At 41.8% G+C, this 21259-nt stretch overlaps 1 protein-coding gene across 22 annotated transcripts in view; it reads left to right on the top strand.

Annotated features, from left to right (window-relative positions):
- The window catches only part of MARK3 (microtubule affinity regulating kinase 3), a 63482-nt gene extending 50100 nt beyond the window's left edge, over positions 1-13382 (top strand). For 4 of the 22 annotated variants that reach the window (XM_074583883.1, XM_074583885.1, XM_074583903.1 and 1 more), the window contains 5 exons: positions 1569-1733; positions 2459-2716; positions 5096-5122; positions 10040-10084; positions 12312-13382. In XM_074583883.1, coding sequence (XP_074439984.1) covers positions 1569-1733; positions 2459-2716; positions 5096-5122; positions 10040-10084; positions 12312-12657 — 841 coding nt within the window. In that variant the 3' untranslated portion in view covers positions 12658-13382. The remainder of the gene's footprint in view (positions 1-1568; positions 1734-2458; positions 2717-5095; positions 5123-10039; positions 10085-12311) is intronic. The other 18 variants (XM_074583893.1, XM_074583906.1, XM_074583905.1 and 15 more) reach the window with 12 other exon arrangements.
- The last annotated feature ends 7877 nt before the right edge of the window (positions 13383-21259 follow it).

The following is a 21259-nucleotide window of genomic DNA, read 5'->3' as shown; positions in this document are numbered from 1 at the left end:
CCTTTTAGCATCACATCTTTGGAGGCAGGTGATAAGTAAAACTTGAGTCTAATGTGTTGTAAAACTAAATTTTTCTCCTTTATCTTTTGCAACATGTTGAGAGGAAAGGAGCTAGAAGTGCTTGAGAGGCTGGTGACCAATTATTTGGGGATTAGTTGACTTCAGGGTATTGCTTTTGAGATGAATGCTCATTTCCTTACAATTTCTTAATACCCTGGGGTAATATAAAAGCTGGGCTGTGTTGTGGGCTCCATTGTAGTAGTGGTTGTAGTTGGCATCCAGCTGGATTCAGCATTGTAAAGAGATGTAGACATGACTCAGATGAAGTCTTCTAGATTCTGAAAAGTTAAAAACAAACCAAAGAAGTAGATCTTGCTAAGCATTTTAGGAAGCAGTTCTGATGTCTGAGCTGTGAGTTTGAGAGCTAAGCCCAAGAAGTGGCTCAGCTGACGCTCGTAGCTGGAGTAGCATTCTCCTCTCTGAAGGCTGATATACCAGAATGAGATAACAGGACTTGAATTTCAGTGTGTGTAACCATGAAATAACTTGGAAGTGAACATGCAGTCTGATGAAACTGTCATGGACAGATTTCTTAATCTCGGACAATATTTCTGAATTTCAGTTGTCTTACTTTTCAAAGAAAACTTACAATGAACAATATATGGTGTGGTAGCCTGAAAGGCCTGATACATCTTGTGGCCTCTCAGTTTTCTCCTATCGTTATTGTTACTAGATATTGTGAAGGCTGCAAAGAGTATTTTGGCCCAAAGAAAGAAGAAGATTTCATTCTCCTATTTTAACATATTATACAGCTGGCAGCTTACTGGCCGTTCTGCCAAGACAGCACTGTAGACCTTCCTTCAAAGCCTGCATGGTAATTTGGAGAATTTAAGGTTTGTGGCCAAGCAATCTGAGATGCTCTTCAACAGTCATACCTCTATCTTCAGAGAGCAGCAAGCGTTATTCATTGCCTCCTACAGGTTGACCAATAGTAGCCTTTTTGTTTGAGCGTCTCTGGACTTGTTAAAGATCATTATATTGTTGCTTTCGATTGTGCCTGTGAAGTCCCTCGATTATCAGATGTAGATCAAGATTTGACAGCTTGCCCAACTTACACTGATTTCTTTTAACATGGATACATTCTGAAAACAAAATATTTCACTGCAGTAATGGACCTATCACCAGTCTTTTGGAAAGTGCAGTTGGTGGGGTTTTTTTTAATGCATTTTTTTAATGTTAAGACCAATACGAATTACATCAGTGCTTTATACTAGTGCTTTGGCACAGAACACTGAGTTTTTCAGGTTCTGTATGTCAAGGAGCGTATCACCACAAACTAATGCTAATGGTAAGAGAATGATTGAAGTTTTGTGCTATAGTAAGGATGCTTTTTAAAGGGGAGTGTAGGATAGTTACTGCTGTTTATGTAGAAGAGGGCTGTTAGAGTTCGTGTTCTTTGATAAATCAGCTAATAGACGGAAAAGTTTGCTTTTTTTCTATGCACTAGTTTGTTGTTGGTCCATCATGCTCTTCTTTCTGCCTCTGCCTGAACCCAAACCCCCTCACAGCCTGACAGAAATGTTCGCTTACGCAGCTAGTCCTGCTTCAGTTTGTACTACATCCTTCTCCAGTGTTCGGCTGCGACATCAGAAGTCGATGTCCATGTCAGCCTCTGTGCACACGAAGATGATGTTGCCTCCAATAGACAATGGCGCAGATAACTTCAGGCCTATGTAAGAACCTGAAATCGTTGTGAAACTAACTTATACCCACTGCTTCTTAACTTTGTGCTGTGGAATTTTAGTCCTAGATTGTTCTAGTATATATTGCCCACAAGATGTGTGTTTCCTCATTTTTTTAGTCTTGTTTACATGTGTCTTGTGGTGTGTCAGGCTGTCTGTGACATAATCCTGCAATAATGAACCTTAATTTTTTTCCTAGTGTTAGGAGTATTGGACATTCCCTATTGTCAAAGTTTGTGGGAGACTTTAACTGTGTATCCTGAAGGACTTCATTACTTGGAGTGGTTCACTTGTAGAGAATTTTGTGTAGGATACTGTCAAATTAGTAAGATTTTCAAAGACGTATATCTAGAACGTGGAGGGAGAGTCACTAAAGTTACGTATTGCTTCTCTTTCCTGGGAGGAAACTTTACTCATCTATTCTTTTATCAGGCTTCTCAGTGAAACGTTGTATGCCTAGTTTATCTGGTCTTTTCCAGGATACTCCTGTTGCATTTTTCTGCCTATGTAGGTTTCTGTTTCGGCAGCCTTTTAATCCTAACTTCTTACAAGTTTTGATTCCATACAGTGCTGTAATAATGTTGGTATTTCCAACCCTGGCTTATATAAAAATGTCTGCTTATGCTTTACTGTAGAATGTAGTGTTTTGTGTTTCCTGCAGTACCGTAGTGCTTCTGTAAAGAAGTTCTAGCATTGTTTTTTGTTTCCCGCTCTAGCACTATTCCCGATCAAAGAACTCCCGTTTCTTCAACTCACAGCATTAGCAGTGCAACCACACCTGATCGTATTCATTTCCCCAGAGGAACGGCTAGTCGGAGCACTTTCCACGGCCAGCTCAGAGAGCGACGTACTGCTACCTACAACGGACCACCAGCCTCCCCCAGTCTGTCCCATGAAGCAACACCGCTCTCACAGACTCGAACCAGGGGTTCCACCAATCTATTTAGTAAACTAACTTCAAAACTAACAAGAAGGTAAACCTCTTAAAATGGTAATGCAACGTTTCCTTTTTATCGGGTAGTAGGTGTACCTAGTTGTTCGTTGCTTAGGTTGTTTTGTCCACATTCTCTGATTAATGGCTTAACAGTTTCTGCAACTGGCTTACGATTTTTTTTTTTGTAGTTCTTTTTGGTTACAGACGCCATTTGTTTTTAGCAGTTGAATCAAATGGGATAAAAAGTGAGACAGCCTGGTTTGTGCTGTTTGTTCTGTGCTCTTCGTTCTCATGTCTGAGGTACAAATGCTGCAGAGCTGAAACGTTTCAGCTCAGGTCAAAAGCTGCTCACTCTGACTGCATGGTCTGTCAGCTGACGGCATAAACTAGGATCACAGTCTTGATATTTAATGTAGTGTTAGAAGTTCAGGTTGTATTTCCCAACTGCTTAAGCTATTAATATATCCAGAATAATCTTGCTGGCAACACATGAATAGATCACAGGTGAAAGGGTAGAGGCAGGACACAAAAGCTTCTTTTTTGGCCATAGTGCTGGCATCTTAAAATAATGGCAGTACTATGGTTTCGGTCTAGGCAGGAGTCTGGTCAAACCTTGGAAAACTTACTCCTGTTTTGACCTTTAGTTCATCTGCAGATTCTGACTTTGGTGTGAAGTTGTGTTGGTCTAGCCAATGCCTAGCTTAAGGAGGTTTCTTCCTGCGCTAACAGTTTTTATTCTAATTGGACTTCCAGTTTCAAATCCACGTACAATTTAAATTAGTTCCTGCAAATCCTAAAATTGAAAACCACTTTTTTCCTTCTGTATTTAAAACCTGTGGGTTCACGTGCCGCATACTTCAGACCATTCTGATATCCACAGCTTGTGTTTGCAGAAGTGAGGGTTTGTTTATCCTTGCCTTAAGATAACCTCCATGCTTTTGTACCCTCCTCATCACGTGAAATTTTCTTGGAATATATCGTTCTGATCTTGGCCTGCTTGCTTTTGTTTTAGGCTTATATCACATCAGCACCAAGCCACTTCCTTCCTGTCTGTACTGTGACCATACATGCCTCCCTCTCAGCATCCTCTTCATTGTCTCCTATTCCTACAAAATAATGCTTAGCCAAACTTCAGTTTTTCACAGCTGGCCAATTTCAAAGTAGAGAGGGAATTTCTTTAAAAATATAGAAGTTGTTTTTTGTGAAAAACAAAAACGTGACAGCCTAGCCTTTGGTAAATGTCTTACCCTGCTCAGTGCTCTGCCAGCTAATGTTTCCCTGGGAAATACTTTTTTTTTTTTCCTTCTTTTTCTGTTGAGAGAGAGAGATATAAAAGATTAATTTGAATTATTTTTTTTTTTTTTTAAGAATTAAGTCATCTGCTTTTTGTCAAGTGAAGTCTTAATCAAACACATCCTTTTGGCACATTTTTCTTTCTGTACTTTTGTTTGTAATATCCTTACTTAACTTTCCATCTGACGTTCCAAATGTGGACGCTCAAACTGTGAACATGCAAGCTTGTCACTTGTGCTGCTGGAACATGCTGTTTATCATTGTGTGTCGCTCAGTTGTTCAGGCAGCATTCAAGCTTCTATCATTACCTCCGAGTTTCAGCTTTTGCAGTACAGTGTGGTTTTCTTGAAGAAGTTTTTCCCCACCACTTCTGACAATAGTTTAAATTCCATCTGGACTTAATTAAATAATGTATAGTTGTAAAACAATAGTGCTGTTACAGATGGTTAAGTTTGCACTTGGAGGACCTCTTACGGCTGAGGCTCTGTTATACGAGGTGCTGCACGAACTACTAAGGAGGTGGATAGTGCCAGCCATCAAAGGACACAGTTCTTCTCTTTAAATACATTTTAAAAACCTTAAAACCTGTTAATTTATTCTAGCGTTCTCTATGGGGGATCAGAATATTTTTTATTATAAACTAATTATGTTCTGGTGTAGGCAATTGTTACAGCTTCTGCCACTAAAATTAGCTAAATATTTAAGGCATTTTTGGCACAACATGGCTCACCTAATGTTAGGAAGGAAGAAACCTAACTCTGAAGATACTCAAGATCTAGTTATAGTAGATTTTTGCTTTCTATTTGAGATACATAAAGAAAATTCAAAGATCTTTTTATGTGACCTTGCAGGTTGAGTTGTAAAGTGTTTTGACACCAGTACGAATTTTAATTCATAATAACTACTGGTGGTATATTTCCCATAAAAATGAAGTTTGGAAGTAGCAATACTAAGAGTTTGACTCTTCAGACCCCAAATCATCTGCCTAATCTCAGAATGTATTGAAGTGTGATTTCATTGTGCGTTTTAAATGAGATCTTTTTGCATGTTTCACTCTAAATGGCTTTTTCAATTTATTTTGTACAAAACTTTTTGTTAATTATTATTTTGGCTTAATTTCTTTTAGAAACATGTCATTCAGGTTTATCAAAAGGTAGGATTTATTTATATTTAAAAAAAAGTCGCTCCTGCAATTAACAACAGATTTGGCTTTCTAGCCTTGGTTTTCTGAAAACTAAACTTTCTGCTGAGAACTAAATACTTTCTTTCTTGAGAGGAAAGCATAGAATAAATCCATTAACTCATGATGATACTTAAGAATCTGTGGCACCTGTATAACAAGATGCTACGCATGCCTTGTGAATTCTTCTTTCTGTGATAGAGTTGGTAGTACCAAAGTAATTCTGTTCTCTGTACTAATACACTTAGCATGCTTATGTTTGAAGAATGAGGTGTTTGATAACAATGATGAAAGTATAAACAAAACATAAGGTTACAAGCAAATAAAGGTAAGTGATGCTAAATTTACATTCTCTATCTCTTTGTTTCATGACATTTTATAAAAAAAAAAAAAAATCCGTTTGAAGTGTTGCCTGCGGTTGATAATGATAGAAAGCAAACCGAACACAGTTCTGAATCGAAGAGTTTTGTGTGGAAGATTGAATGAAGATGCAATGGCGGTGTATTTATTTGAAAACGGCATGCATTTGCTGAAGTGAATTGCAGCCGAAGCACAAATAGAGCACTTAAATTACAAAAAGTATGACACCTATGCAGATTTCTTAGCAAAAGGGAAAAGCTCAAAAGTCTGATTCACATTTCAAGCCCAAAGGATTGAATTTAGTTTTGCAATTTGGGAATGAATCAAACTGCCATGTATCTTGTTAATCCACCATGACTCATGAAAGTTGGTTATACAATTTTGACCCGCAGATAAATTTTCCAGTAGAATCTTGTAATATTCTGGTAAGTTGTATCATATCTTGTGGCTTCTTAAAGGGCGGTACTTTCAATTTCCAGCTACTTTTCAAAAAAAAGAAGACAGGGCCAAAACCCAGACATCTGTTTTAACTTTCACAATGCAAGGCTGTGCACGTGACTGTAATTTGAAGGTTTTCATACCATTTCAAAGAAATACTCAGATTAGGGAGACGTGAGATACGTTAATAGCTACTTGAATTTGGGTACCGTCCAAGTCTAAAGGTACTGCCCCGACTAAATGAGTAAATTCCACACCACAGGAATAATAATCAGGGCTCTTCCAAACATGACTATGTTTAGAGCTGGTGTTGGTTGGGTTGGCATTGTGACGGCTGACTTGAGAAAAGGAACATGCACAAACTGTTTGTTAGGGAAGGAAACCATCCAACGCAGTCTACAGATGGAACCGAGCAGCAGCAGTAGTTTGAACCCCTCGTGCATCGTGAGCTGTGGGGTGCATATTGCTTTATCTCTCCATAGTCACGTTGCTTTTAAAACAAAAGCTTACGACTGTGCAGTCTCCACAACTGGAGCAAGTTTGTTACTCTGCTGCTCTGAAGACAGACGGAAAATGCTAATATGAGTACAGTTTTCAACTAGAAGGTTACTGTTCAAATTTGAGATTTTAAAAAACAGTAATTTTTTAATAATTTTTTAAAATTTTCCTTTGACTTGAGGCCAGGGATCTTAGACTACTGTGGAAATAGCTGCTGCAGCTTTCACTGCAGATTTGCAGTCTTACGTCACCTACACAGGACTAGACTGTGCTTTTTAAATTCTATTTTAAGTGTGCATGGTGTCCCCCCATATCTTATCTTGTACATAGGTACAAAATTAAAATGTTGGGGGGGCTGGCAGTTTCATATCACTTCATATGCTACGAATCTCAGCTAAACTAATTTTCTTTGGTACTATAACCTAATTCCACATATATATATAGTACTGCAACATCATTTTGGGGAGCTGAACAAAAGTAGATAAACAGTTACTCCTTTTTTAACTACTGAGTTCTAATATTGTACTTGGTACACAGAGGTATAAAATATATCTCTCTCTCGGACCATGCACTGTCCTTGCCAATCTGCATATTGTGGAAATGTAACTTTTTTTCTGACAGCAAAAATCACTTTCAGTGTTCTGGATTTTATTGCAGCATCTTTTCTCCATTCCATAAATTGATCTTACTTGAGCGTCTTTCACTTTTTGCTGTTTTTCCTTATCTTTTTCGACAGTTTTCTTTGTGTTTATTTGTATTTTTAACAGGGTGTACAAAGATGTAAAGAACAGAAAGCACAGCATAACTCAGGACAGATGCATGGAAATATTTTTTTCTTTAAAGCCTTCCGCAAACCATAAAGGAGATAGTGTATAGGCATTGCATGACAAATGACAACATAACTTTCCTATATATTTGTTCCGTTCTCAAGACCAAGGAGCGACTTGGTACATAAAATTAATTTATGTAAGAATACAAGCAAAGGCAGAAAATTTAGAACATAAACTAGGCGTTTGCGGTTCCCGCAGAAGGGCAGTTTATATGAGCAGTGAGGAGGCCTCGGGGCTGCATCTGACTTGCAGACCCACCGGAACAATACTGGCAGTACAGTAAGTGACTGTTCCCAAAGCGCCAGTGCTGGGCTGTAGAACTGGACCGTAACCACGTCCTTCGTGAAGGAACAAGCATCTAGAGAGACTGGCACAGCTCTCCAGTGTTTGGCATGATGGCTGTATTTGAGGGTGCCTGTCACCAAATGCAGTTCCTCGTGCTAAACGAATGGAACACCGAAGCATTGAAAAACTTGAACAAAGTAAGGATTTTCCGAGAGGCTTCCATGAAAGCATGTTTGTTATTTCAAAGCGGTAGGTATTTTGTAAATAACGACCATACTTAGATTTAGAGTACAGTGGTTTACAAGCCAAAGAGTTTGGCTTAACTTCAACCTAAACAGGGTCTGAAAACACCACTAGGGAGTTTTCCCCCCAGACTTTTCTGGACAGATTCCAGTAACAGTAAGACTATTCATTGTTGGGGATACTGGTTATGATCCCATTTTCTACAACCTCTGGCAAGTTTAAAAAATAAATAAATAAAATACATCCATAAATGCATGCAGCTCTTAACAAGGCTGTCATCTTCCACTTCACAGGAACACAGTTGTCCTTTGAAGACACTGCTCAACTGAAAAACTGAGAACTTGAACTTTAGACTTGTTGCTTGCTTTGCCCAGTAAAACGCGTCTTTCCCAGATCGTGTGAAATGCATGGATTTGTTCAGATGGTACATGTGATAGTTCTCCCCCTGCCCACCTACCCCCATTGCAGTTCTACAGAACTGTTGTAAGGGATGAGTTCATGGGCTGTATACACAGACCTTGGAAGTCTTTTTCCACCTTCTCCTGTATCCACCATAGTAAAGTAGCAGGTGATCTTAATCTCCTTACTAAACAGATCATCAGTGCTGTTGACATTTTAAACTCTTAACGTGGGTTTTGGAAATCTGACATCAAGTATTAGTTGCAGTCAGGTACTTGGGAGATCGGGGGGGCTGCAGCCTCCGAGTCAGTTGCCCTCCTGTGTTACTGAGGGGAAGGGAACAATTCTCCCCCTCTTTAAGTTGAATTTTAACAATTGTACATAAAATTGTGCTACAATGAAAATGAGTACCATTAAAAACACTTTGAAGAGCTAGAATTAGTTGAGGACTTGTCAGTTGTTTTCTTCTTCTTATCTTCCTTGTCCTTTTTGCTTGGGACAGCTTTAGTCAATGGAAACGTTTCCTAGCAGAGAGTCCGTCTCGCTGTGTGCTGTGCATACCTCGGAGAGCAGGGTTCTGATCGGCGGCTGTTGGGAGGAACGGCTCACAGCTGAGTGATGGACCACTTAACTGGATTTCTGTTGCAGTAGCAGCGTGAGTTTTGATCCAGGAGCAGGGTCCATAGCCTTTGCAGCAAGGGCTGCCACCGTGCTCCTCCTCCGGGTGCTAGCGCAGCCTCTCTTCCCTTGTGACAGGGACTGCACAGAGTCATCCCACAAACCTGTTCCCTCACTGCAACGCTCAAAAGCGGGGAAAGGAGGAAATTAAGCCTTGTAACACCCCCCACACACCCTGATATAAATACCGCTGTGCGGCAAAAAATAAGCTTACTGTTTTACATTCCAATCCCCAGACACCTGATAACCAAACTGCTTTAATGATTTCCATTGTTCAGTGTAGCTACGTCCTACCTTAGAGTAGGCTTGATAAGGGCCTTACAAAGCAAGCTTCCCCGCGAGCAGAATTAACAGGGATTTAGACCGGTGGTACTGCGATAATGGGAAGGCAGAGGAAGGTGATTTTCCCCCTTATTTCTGCTTGATACTGGGCTTTTAAAAAATGGTAGTGATCACCAACATAGCTTTAATCAATGTAAGAAGACAGAAAGCTTAAGTTTACTCAGATGTTGAGGGTGCGTCAGTGTGGGAATTAATAGGGTGGCCATAGCACAGCTTGACAAATCTTGGATTTACCTCTAAATCTATCTTAAAATGTATATGCATCTTGTTCTTTTGCTTTAAGGTATTTGGTATTGTTTAAGCACCTAATACCTCAGATTTGATGTGCTTGCAAACACACAGGGTGACCAGACTTGTCTGTAAAATACGGTATTTTTTTTAAATGCGTATATTATTACCAGATAAAACTTTAATTAGCCTAAAAATAATTGGGAATTATTTCTCTTTTAGGAGGTACTTACTAAATAATACACTAACTTCAATACAGTTTGTAACTTCAGTTTAACATTTTCTGTGTTTAGAAGTTGAACTTTAGTCAGAGTTCTACAGTACTACTATGTATAAACATACATTGTAAAAATCAGTTATGCTCTTTTTAAAAACTGTAGTTTATAGACTTCCATTTGGTTTGACGAGATGTTACATCCTGAATTTGGTCTAACCAATGAAGTTCTTTACATCTTTGTTGCTTTGCATTTTAACACACCTTTGGTATGACTGCAGTATCTTTTAGCAGCTACTCAGATATTGTATATTGTAGTGTAAGATTTGTCTTCTCTTTCCCACTTCCTTTTGCTTCTGCATTCTTTTCAATGAGGCTCCCGACTGAATATGAGAGGAACGGGAGATTTGAGGGCTCAAGGTGAGGGTAAAATTTTTGTTTAAAATGTTACTTAGGTGAGTTTGAACCTTCCTCCCCTTGATTATGTGGCATAGTGGCTTCAGGCAGCAGCTTTTGTTTTGTGTGAGGCTTTGAAACTAAACAAAGAAGCATTTCTGTCTGCAAAACAGCTATTAAAGCACTGACTGACTTGGTTTTGAACTTTCATCTTTCCTGTTGCCTTTTCCCTTGTGTGTTTTTTGCATTTAAGTCGTTATAATTTGCTGTTGTCTTGTAGATGTGTAGGTGAGTGGTCTCTAGTGAGGCTGCAAACGTGTGGGGTAACCACTGAAGGGTGATATTTCTCATCTCCAAAATCACAGATAGTTAAACAATATTTTTCATGTTATAATCTTCTTCCAAAATCTGCATATCAAAAAATACTATAAATGATCAAACTTGTGCTGGTTCTGCCAACTGTTTTCAAGTAGAAAAAGCTTTCACAAATAAATAAGCATTGAATCAGAGTTGGTGTTCCCCCTGCCCCCCCCCCCCCCCTTACAGCCTTACTAAATTAAAACCTTTAAGTTAAAACAAAGTACCCCAATTTCCTTGCTGAATTTTGTAACATCTGGCAAATCACGTAGCTGGATTTGACAGCATAATCCTGTGACTCTCACAGTTACTGGAAGTCTTTCTAATAGAATGTAAAATGATTAAATAGGTTATCTTTGAGAGAGATTTATTTAGTTTTGACCTTGCTATCACTTTTTATTTAATTTTTTCATAATTGCCTGCTTAATGGCAGTAGAAGGAAAGCATTTTGTTACCAGAAATTCACTGCCAACTATTTTAAAGAGCAGCTTGACTTAATATTGTAAATTAAACTTTGAAGTTCAACATGAGACCTGAACTGCATGGTTTGTGGTCAGTTAGGTTAGGCGTTTTCAGGAAGATATTTAAGCTTGACAGTCAATATATTTAAGTCTCTTGTCCTGAGGACAAGTAAATTTGAAGAGGCAACTGACAGCGTGCAATGTTCGTAAAGCAAATCTGTCAGATTTTTTCCCTGGAGGTCCAAATGCAGTTCCTTATTCTTTAGCTACGTGACCACTGATTTTAATTGAAGTGTAAGAATCATAGCACTCTAGAAATTTCTGGAACTTTTCTTTGTCCGCTATAACTTTATTTATCCTTACCAAAGGAAATGCTTTTTTAATTTAAAAAACATAGTAATGCAGACTTGGGAAATGCAGCCTCAATATTTTGTGCTTTATCTCTTAAAACTGTGACAATAATAGTAACCCTCTTACTCGCTGTCTTTACTAACAGTGTTGAGGAGGTGTCTGATAGTGACTTCCAACTCTCCTTCCTCCAGTCAGCCTCAAAGGCACTCAACTGCATAGCTTGCAGCAGCAAAAGATTTCATCGCTTTACCCCTGTCAGTTGTTGGTATTAAATAAATTGCTGCCCAGCTTAGAGATGAGGTATTTCCTCCCTGTTGAAGGTAACCCCAGTAGCCTCCAGTGTGGTGGGTCTCTAGTGACCATCTCCAACACCAGTGCAGGAAGGCCAGAGTGAAACCGCAGCAGCCCGGAACTGGGTGGCACATGTTGGCCCTGGGGCAGTAGGTGGGTGACCCATGGCAAGGTCTCACGGTCCTGCTGTCCTTCCTCCTGCTTGCAGCTGACTACTGTGGGACTCCGTGGGCTCTCTCAGCGCTCGGTCTCTGACCTGCTGCACAGGAGGAGGTGCAGGGGAACCCTTGGGGTCTTTCTGCACAGGCTCATCCCCATTGCGTATGAGTAGGTACCTCCTGTGGGCTGGTGCTCCGTTGTCCTGGGCTGAGCACCCTTTTGTCACAGGTCGCCACTATTTGAATGTTCCAGAAACTTCTAGCGCAGAGCTGGTGTTTCAGCAGTCCACGTGGCCCAAGAATAGGGCTTTGAGCAGAACCTGCCTTAAAATCGAGTCATAGGTGATGCATGTAGTTCTACCTCTGCAAGGTCACTTCCCTCACGCTCTTGACTCCAGTGATTTCCAGTTGTGTCACCCGTCGTACCATACCTTCGTTTCAGCCCCAACAGCTAATGCTTTACCTTGACTGTGTGTTCGTACAGCAGCTAGGAAAGCGGGGCATTGCTCGCAGCCGGACCCTCTAGATGCTGCTCTAATACCGGCAGTGTGCGTTGAGTGTTAGTTTGCTTCACTAACGTGAAACGTGGAGAAGGTAGCTGGCCCTGCTAACTAATAAATTCCTGTCTTTCAGCCGCAACGTAGCTGCGGATCAAAAGGATGAGAACAAGGAAGCCAAGCCTCGGTCTTTGCGTTTTACCTGGAACATGAAAACCACCAGCTCCATGGATCCCAATGACATGATGAGGGAAATACGAAAGGTCCTGGATGCCAATAATTGTGACTATGAACAAAGAGAGCGTTTCTTGCTTTTCTGTGTCCATGGAGATGGGCACGCGGAAAACCTTGTACAGTGGGAGATGGAGGTGTGTAAACTGCCAAGACTGTCGCTGAATGGAGTTCGCTTTAAGCGGATATTGGGAACATCCATAGCTTTTAAAAACATTGCTTCCAAAATTGCCAATGAGTTAAAGCTGTAACAAGAAAAATAGTTAAGTTGTAAATTAGTTAGCAATTTCAAGTGTTTTTGAGAATTCTGATGGAAATGTATAGAATAACATTTAGGCAATAACTTCTGCATCCTTCTGAATAGTGATATTAAAAAAAAAAAAAGCTGCTGAGCTGGGAGGGAGAGTTGGACTTTTTTATAAGTGCACTACAGCATTAAAGTTGCCTACTATGTAAAATATTACCCCTTCTGCTTTATTTCCATTGCTCCTAAGTCTTTGACAACAAATTGAAACACAGAATATATTCATTTAAATATGCCTCCTGTTTGTGTGGACGTGTGAATGTACAGTATGTGTGTATAATATATAAAGTATTATATGTAAACAATTCATTTACAACATCGAGCTGTACCAGTACCTCTTTTTGGGCTAATTTTGGTGCTAAAAATTGAAATGGCCAAGGAGGAAACACTTGAGTTAATATTTAAAATAACTGAAGCGATAACCAGTAAATGCAGGTTTACAGTTCACTGCTGTGTTAAGAAAAAAGAAAAAAAAAAAAGTGTGTGAAGGGTTTGGATTTACGGTTGTGAACATTATTAGTCCTGTTTTCTAAGTAGATTTCACGAGATTATTAAAAATTCACTTTTACTGAATAAGTCTTGCATTATATTTTGCCCACCTATTTATTATTTAAGTCTGAATCAAATTAAAAAAATGTAGCTGATTTGCGCATTAAAATTTGGGTAAACGCTTCCATGCTTCTGCTAAACTACTAAAACTGTATCTTTGTCCTTTTGGCTTATGAGTATTGATTGCAGCTAAGAACACTTTTCTGTTGTTCCACCGTTCCTCTACAACCGTTCCTCTACAGAATGAGGCAGTCTAAAAGGATGTGCTAAACGCTGACTAGCGACTTTTGCTTTCAGACCAAGTTCTCCACGTTAGACTAGGTCAGACTGATGCAAAGCACAACAGGACTCTCAGATATCAACTGTATTTTGATGCAAGTTGCCACGTCCAGTCGGTGCCGTTCCGAGGTTTTGCTGCACGGTTGGCAATACCCTCCTGCGCCTTCTGGGCATGCACGGTATTGAAACCCAAAAGCGGGAATCAAATTGGCTACCGCTCTCCTCTGTCATAACGTCCAACTTGCTAAACTACAGCCATGGGCAGTAGCAGTTAAAACCTTTCCTTGCAGCTCTCTTCCAGCGTGCTTCCACTCGGCCCTGGTTGTATGGCTTTCCATGGCTTCGTGCCACTTGTGTCTCCAGCTTCTGCTGCGCGGGGAGTCCACTGCCGCTTTTTTAACGTGCGGTGTGGAAACCCCCCCGTGGTGGAACTCTCGGATGGCCAACTAGCTTTCTGTAGGACGCGAAGCAACTCTGGGATGGTCCCCACTTTTTAACCATCACTGTGGTGAGGCAGATTTGATTTTTTGCAAACTAGAATGAAGAAATTTCTTCATGCGTTGTTCCCTACTGATACTCAGTTTATTTCATCAAGGACTTCTGTAGATAATATCCGGCAGTATCTACCTGACTTTTTGTATTAATGTTTTATGGTTATATTTCAGTGAAGCACTTAAAGCACATGTTAAGTACATGCTTAAACTGGAGCCTAAATTTGCATTTTAAATTTGCAGTGAGCTAATAGTTATTCATAGTACACGGTTCAGATTTGACCCGAGGTGAGAATGCAAAATCCTTAACATTTTGCGAGTTAGTTCTTGTGATCTGTAGTCTCTGAAGGCAGCAGACTTCCCCCTCAGCATCGGTATTGATTATGCTAGTTTAAAGGGTAGTCATAGTTGTTAAATGTAGTAAATATTCCTGAATTTGCATTTTATTCTCTGTATATTCTGTATCACACCATGGCTTGAGAACTCCAGGTGCTACCGGAGTTCGGTTGGCTTTCAGTGCTCTGCCCGTGCCTGTGCTGCTCCGTATGGTTTTTTCCATGAAAACTCCATTTTGTAATAGCAATAAGCCATTTCAGGGCAGTCATTGTACTTTCTCAGGTGAATGGTCACCTCTCCTTTCACTTCCTACGTTTAAAGCACTCCTCCAAATGTATTTTTTTTTCACCCGGCAGTGCACTCTGTCGTCTGAACTGGAAAAGTGTTCTGATAAATGATGTAAATCTGTATTCGATGGAAGATCCAAAAGGTTTCATATTAAATGTTTTCTGAAATACTCTCTTCCTACTTCACCTGTTAAGTATGTAATTGTTTCTAGAAAGTGCACCAGTATCATACTTTGGATATTTAAAGTTTGTACTTAAGTATTTTTCTTAAAGTGTTCTCAAGAGTTTCTTTCAGAGTAAATCTGTATTTGAGGTATTAAAAAAAAAAAAAAGAATTATTATAATCAGAAACAGATTTTTAACAGCTTCCTTCCCCAATTCCTTATAAAATAACCAAGCTGCAAGAATATACCTGTGTTTCTTTAGCATACTGCATGCTTACTCTTCAGGCCTCCAGGAGTTGCCTGGAAAGGAAAACTGCTTCCTTCGGATCTCCACACCAGAGACTAAATTCTTCCCAAACACAGGCCTTTTATTGTTGATATCCCTCGGGGCTCTGTGTAACTTTGTCAGCTCTGCTGGTGAGACGACTCTGCAGAACTACGGCTGGTTTTTCTCTCCTTAAGAGACAAGTTTTCAAAATAACGGGAGGTCAGTGTGTGGTGAGGATGTAGCAGCAGGCCCAGGCTTTTTGAGATGCGTCTCTGGCAACCGAGAAGCGGTTTTACGTAACGGCGTGACTGGTGTCCCGGAATGCGTGGTCCGAATGGTGTGTTGGGGGGCATTTCTAATGGGCTTGTGACTAAAGGTTAAAACCCATGTCATCCAGCTCTGAAGATGTCTCTTAGTTGCTGGATCTGGCAGAGAAAAATGTCTTATCGAGTTTGGGTTGCAGGGAGTTGACTGCTTTAAATAAGTGTTTAAAGATATGCACATTTAAAAAAAAAAAAAAATAGGCACACTGAGCAGGAACAAACAAGTTCAGATAAACTTTTTCTCATGCAAAGCTTCCCTGTACTTAGGCTTTCTAAAACACCTCAGTCCGTTTGACCTCTTTACGAGGTCTGAGGTCCTCGACGATGCTAAGTGGTCTAACCATTTTGCATGTGACTTTTACTCAAGTTACGGCACATGGTCCAATATTTATGGGTTCAAAGATTATTTTTTTTTACCACAAACTTGGGCAAGGTTCGCCTCTTTTCTCTTGTATTACAGTGAAATTTCAAGAGCAAATACAGTGAGATGATGTATCCCAAATTTTTCAAGATGAATTAGATTACTTAAAAACAATAGATCTGATATTAGCATCTACATGTTTATGTTAAAGAAATGAAGTCAGAGGTTCAGGAGTCTTTCTAGCCACATGGAAAGATGGTAGTGGATCTGGAATTTAAATAGAGATCTCTCCAGTTCAGTTAAAAGCTGGGATGTACACGGCCCGATTGGGATAATGTGTTGAGACTTTTAATCAGCCTTTCCCACAGCTGCTGCATCACACCCAGTGTTGCGGATTGCAATTTAATTAGGACTGTGGCCAACCCAGAGAACCATTTTTCTCTCTTAAGCCCTGGTCTGGAGCAGCAGGATGTACGCGGCTGTTTCGAGTTAAAACCCACTTGGTCGCGCTGGTTTGGGTTCCCCAGGGGCTTGGGTACCTCACTGGGTACGGGCAGAGGCTGCTGCTGAGCTATTGTCCTGCTGTGTATTTCAGGGGTGAGGTGGTCGGGTGTTTTCTTGCCGTGCGGTCTGTGATCATAGAATCACAGAATATGTTGGGTTGGAAGGGACCTCTAAAGGTCATCTAGTCCAACACCCCTGCTATGGGCAGGGACATCTTCAACTAGATCAGATTGCTCAGAGCCCCATCAAGCCTGGCTTTGAATGTCTCCAGGGATGGGGCCTCCACCACCTCTCTGGGAAACCTGTTCCAGTGTCTCACCACCCTCATTGCGAAAAACTTCTTCCTAATGTCTGATCTAAACCTACCCTGCTCTAGTTTAAAACCATTGCCCCTTGTCCTATTGCTACCTGCCCTTGCAAACAGCCCCTCCCCAGCTTTCCTGTAGGCCCCCTTCAGGTACTGGAAGGATCTATAAGGTCTCCCCGGAGCCTTCTCTTCTCCAGGATGAACAACCCCAACTCTTTCAGCCTGTCCTCATGGGAGGGGTGCTCCAGCCAGCTGTCCAAGACCATATATTTTCTTAGTAACCTAAAGAGTGAAATATTTAGAGAATCTCAGTAGTAGATGGTATTTCTGCTATTTAAGGTGGGGGGAGGGGTCATACTAATGTAACATCTTTGTTTTCTAACTCACGTGGCAGATGTTTAGGAAATACTAAATACAGTTTTGTAAAGCTGATCCCACTCTAGATTAATGTTTAATTTTAAACATGTAGGTTTGCAATTTCCTGTATTTCCAACTGTCAATGCAATCGCATCTCTGTAAGTTTTCATAGAAAAGCCCTGAAGCTTTCCTGTAACGATGTGCTCGCGTTATTCCAAATCACTGGTGCTGCCAGTTAACCCCCCGCTCTGACGTTCCGATGAAGTCTGGTTGTGAAAATTACACCTTTGACTGGAATTTTTCCCTCCAGTAGCAGTGAATTGTTCCATGGATTTCACCGCTGACCATTAATCCATTGCCGTTACCCAGCAGGAAGGGGCGTAAGCTTTGGATAAAAGCTCAGCCCTAGTGCAATTAATAAGAATTTTTTTAATTGCACTTCACACCGAAGGCCCATCAGTGTCCTACGTTACAGCGGCAGGAAATGCTTAGGGAAGTCCAAGAACACAAGACAGATAAAGTAATTGTTCTCCACGTGTGTGCTCCTTCTGACAAAATCAAGAGCAGGAAAAAAGCGAACCTTTAAACTTACTGGGATAATTTGATGGTTTTCTCGTTCCTGTTTTTGCCGGTCTCTTCGTAGCCTGCGACCAGGTACTGCCTCCAAGCAAAGGGGCTGGATAACAGCAGCAAAACCAGGAGGAGCAGTTGCCTCACCCAGTGCTTCTGAAGTTCAAACGGGACGGTATTTGAAAGACCCTTAGCTGGCCTCTTTTAGCCTTCTAAGAATGTCTTAACCCGTGGGCTCTCGTTCCGGCAATAACTTGAAAACAGAAGCTATGTCAATACCGACGCTATGAATCCTGCATCTGTGCACAGAAGCCACGTTCAGGGCATTAATTACCAGGTGTTGCGTGTTCGTCTTCACCTACAAGTGCCATTAACACCTTGTCATGGTTGTGACTTAGCAGGTGAGATATTTATTGCAGGAGGGAAAAAAAAAAAGCTTTTGCTTGTTTTTGCTTATGTGCATTGAGCAGTTGGAACTGTGTGCTGTGAGACTCGGATGTGGAATTCATGCGGAGTGGCCACGGTTATGGTTGCTGTGGGAACCACGGCATTGAATTTCAAGGCATAGAAATGCAGTTCTCATCCCATTAATAGCCTTGTGTTACCGTTTAATAATGTCCTTATGAAATTCAGCGCATAAAGGCAAAATATTTGTACAGTTCATGTTTCCTTGTAGTTGCTGGTCACGCTGAATGTATTGGGGCAATAAAATCAGATAAGGAAATATCTCACCACAAAAATAATTCTCTTAAAACATACGGGGATGCAAAATTGGAAAGTAAAGTCCTGTTTGCTTGGAGGCGTCTCTTACCAGGACCTCAGCTCAGCCTGAGCGCTGTAACCAACTACAAACAGCAAAATCTGAGCGTAGAATTATTTTCCGTCCTGGCTTACCCAGCCAAAAGGCACAAAATTAAGTGCTTTCACACATGCTTCCACAGAGATGGGAAAAACACCAGCCTGATAGGAGCTTGGAGACACTCGAAGGCGTTTGTTTTAATTTTCCTGTGTGTGTGGCGCCTGTGGGAGCAGGGGCTGGTGGGTATGAAGAGCCGGAGGCTGCCCAGCAGGGTCAGGGCAAGGGTGGATGGATGGATGGATGGATGGACTGGATGGATGGTTGGTTGGGCCCTGCTGTGCTGAAGGGCGCGCTGAAGAGGGATGTTGCAGTGTCCGTGGTGGCCACAGGATGTCTCTCAAATGCAGAAACACGGCTCTGGTTGGTGTTCGTCTGGATTATTTTTAGAAGAGAGCGCCAAGGATCACTTGGTCCGTGCAAAGCGGCAATTTCACATCGGTTATCGGTGTTACCATCCACTCAGCAAACTTTGACTTATTGTTAAAAGCATTAAGGGGGGAAATGTACCACAAGATATTGACGGAAGTTGCATATTTTTCAGGTTGAAAAACACCCTAATGCTACATTTAACTTTCCATTATGTTTTATTGCTTTCAGAGCGGAGGTGTAGTTAAATGGTCTTTAGCTTTGCCGTGGAAAACCCGTAGGGCTGCAAAACTCTCTTCCACTTTGTCAAGCCTTGTTCCCTCTCCTTTCCTAGAAAATGACCATGTCGGGCAGCAGGCTTTTCTGCTGAGAAGGGTAAAAGGAATATTGAATATTTAAATTAATTTCCAGCTTTTTAAAGAGTAAGAATCTTTGTTTTCCTGTTCGGAAATTTAATTACTGAAGCTATTTCGCTGTTCATCCTTTAGTCATCAGTCTAATCAAGGCTGTAAATTGCAGCCAGCCTTTTCTAAAATAATGTGGGATCACTTGCCATTTATATTTCACTGTATTAAGTAACCCTGAAGCTTTATGCCTGGCATTTTCCATGCCTGCAGTCTGGTTTAGTCTTCAAACAAATCTTGTCACTTGTGCTTTGAGTAGGCAAGAAGTGAAACTTCCTTATTTGCTCAGGATTTTTTTCAAATCGCATGTTTTGCTGCAGCGTTCACTTTTATTTTAATCAAAGTTTTGCTGTTGGGGGATTTATAGTGACTGGTAGTAATATTTATCGCTGGGATATTTGGATTCGGTGAGTGGAAATGGAGAAGCTGTTTATTTTGGTCGATCTCAGGCTCCTCCGTCTTCTTTCCATGAAGGAGCCCCGTGACTCGTCCCCTCCTTCCTGCAGTCCCAGACCCCGTCAGCCGTGGCCGAGCCCTTTCCTGCACCTCCCAGGGCGATGTTCTAAAGCCTTGGTTGTGGTGGGAGTCGCGGCGTGCACAGGGCTTGTCGTGTCGTGCGTGGCCGTGCGATGGGAGCAGCAAAAGCAGAATTTTGCCGTTGGGAAGTTCTGTTCCTCATCACCCACCTGGGAGCAGCCCCCAGAGCGAATTTGTTGGGTCAAATGTATGTATTTTAGTGGTTTTATCTGACTGACCCCTTTATGAACCTCTTTATCCCTGGCATGTAAAACGTGTTACTTTCTCCATATCTCCAGAGATGAGCCTTGGCTGAACCCTTCTGGCTGAACACTTCTTCGAGTTAAAGTCTCGATTCAAGGGGCAGACCCTTTTTGAGGTCTCCTGTGGTGTCAGAGCTCCGTGAATCTCTCCAGACTGGGTCTGTAGGTGCTCTTCTAGCTGGGGAAAAGAGTACAAGTGCTCCAGGGCCCCCTGAAGCGTCTTAACACGGGTCCTTGGCACAGACCATGGCAAATGCAGAGGGATCTCCTCAGTGTTCAGTTGCTGAAGTGATTCTTCAGACCTGAGGGACAGTTTAGCTGAAGTAAATGCAAGTCTGTAATGAACGCTTGAATTCGGAGCAGTCTCTAGGATGAGGAAGAAGGTGAGTTGTCTCTTCTGGGTGACTTCAGTTCCTAGGTGCTTTCCAGACTTCTCATTATGGCATACTTAATTAGATGTGTTCTGTAATGCACGCAGGGCTTGCGCAGTGGCGGCCAATGTGCACGATGACAAAATGCCCCGTTATGTGGAGCTGTGTGGGCTCTGGGTGCTAATGGAACGAGCAGGACTGCCCTGTTGTGGCTCTCCCGGCCTCCATAAGCAGGAGGGAAGGCTTGTCCTGGTTGTGTTGCCGTAGGGAACCATGTCTGTTTCTCTCCCCCATGGCCCTTTGGTCCTGCTTAGGAGCAACATTAAAAGGAGTTTTGCAAGGCGTAAAGGGAGGGATGGTGGGAGCTTACTGGTGGCAGAAGAGGAGCTCGGTGAGCACCACCTCCAGTGGCCCCTAGCTCAGATGGGTTTGTGTCAGGTGCAGCCGTACCGTTTCCCGTCCCGTCTCACGCTGTTATTTGTTGGTGCAAACAGCCCTTGGGGTAAAGCTGCAGCTCGCGGGGGCTGCAGGGAAAGGCCCGTTCCTCCTCTGAGCTCTGTTTTCAGGGCACTTGCAGGGACGTTTATCTCCGATCCATCCACCCACCCTGCCTGAAGCTGGCTTGCATGTTCAGCAGCCACAGGGAGGACAGATCGAGCGGACACGAGCGCGGGCTCTCACACACGGCGCATGGCTACATAAGGCTTGTTTCTCTGGGAAACCAGCCTGAAAACGGTGACAGTTCACAGCAGGGATCAGATCTGCTGATTAAGAGGCAGCTCTCCTTAAAAGGTCACTTTTCAGGTCAGAGCTTTGCTCGGGGTGAATAGGGATGGATTCTGCTGTGCACAAAAGGGAGTCAAGCTCTAGTCTGTGCACCCAGTGACTCGGGTAACTTAAAATACCAAAGACTGCTCTCCAATTTTCTGTCCACTGCTGACATTATTAGCTTGGTCTGCCAGGGTAAGTGTTGC

The sequence above is a fragment of the Larus michahellis genome, chromosome 4 (genome assembly GCF_964199755.1).
Source record: "Larus michahellis chromosome 4, bLarMic1.1, whole genome shotgun sequence".
In the NCBI taxonomy this organism is placed as follows: domain Eukaryota; kingdom Metazoa; phylum Chordata; class Aves; order Charadriiformes; family Laridae; genus Larus; species Larus michahellis.
The sequence above is the reverse complement of the archived record's forward strand: the minus strand, read 5'-3'. Positions and strand labels throughout refer to the sequence as shown.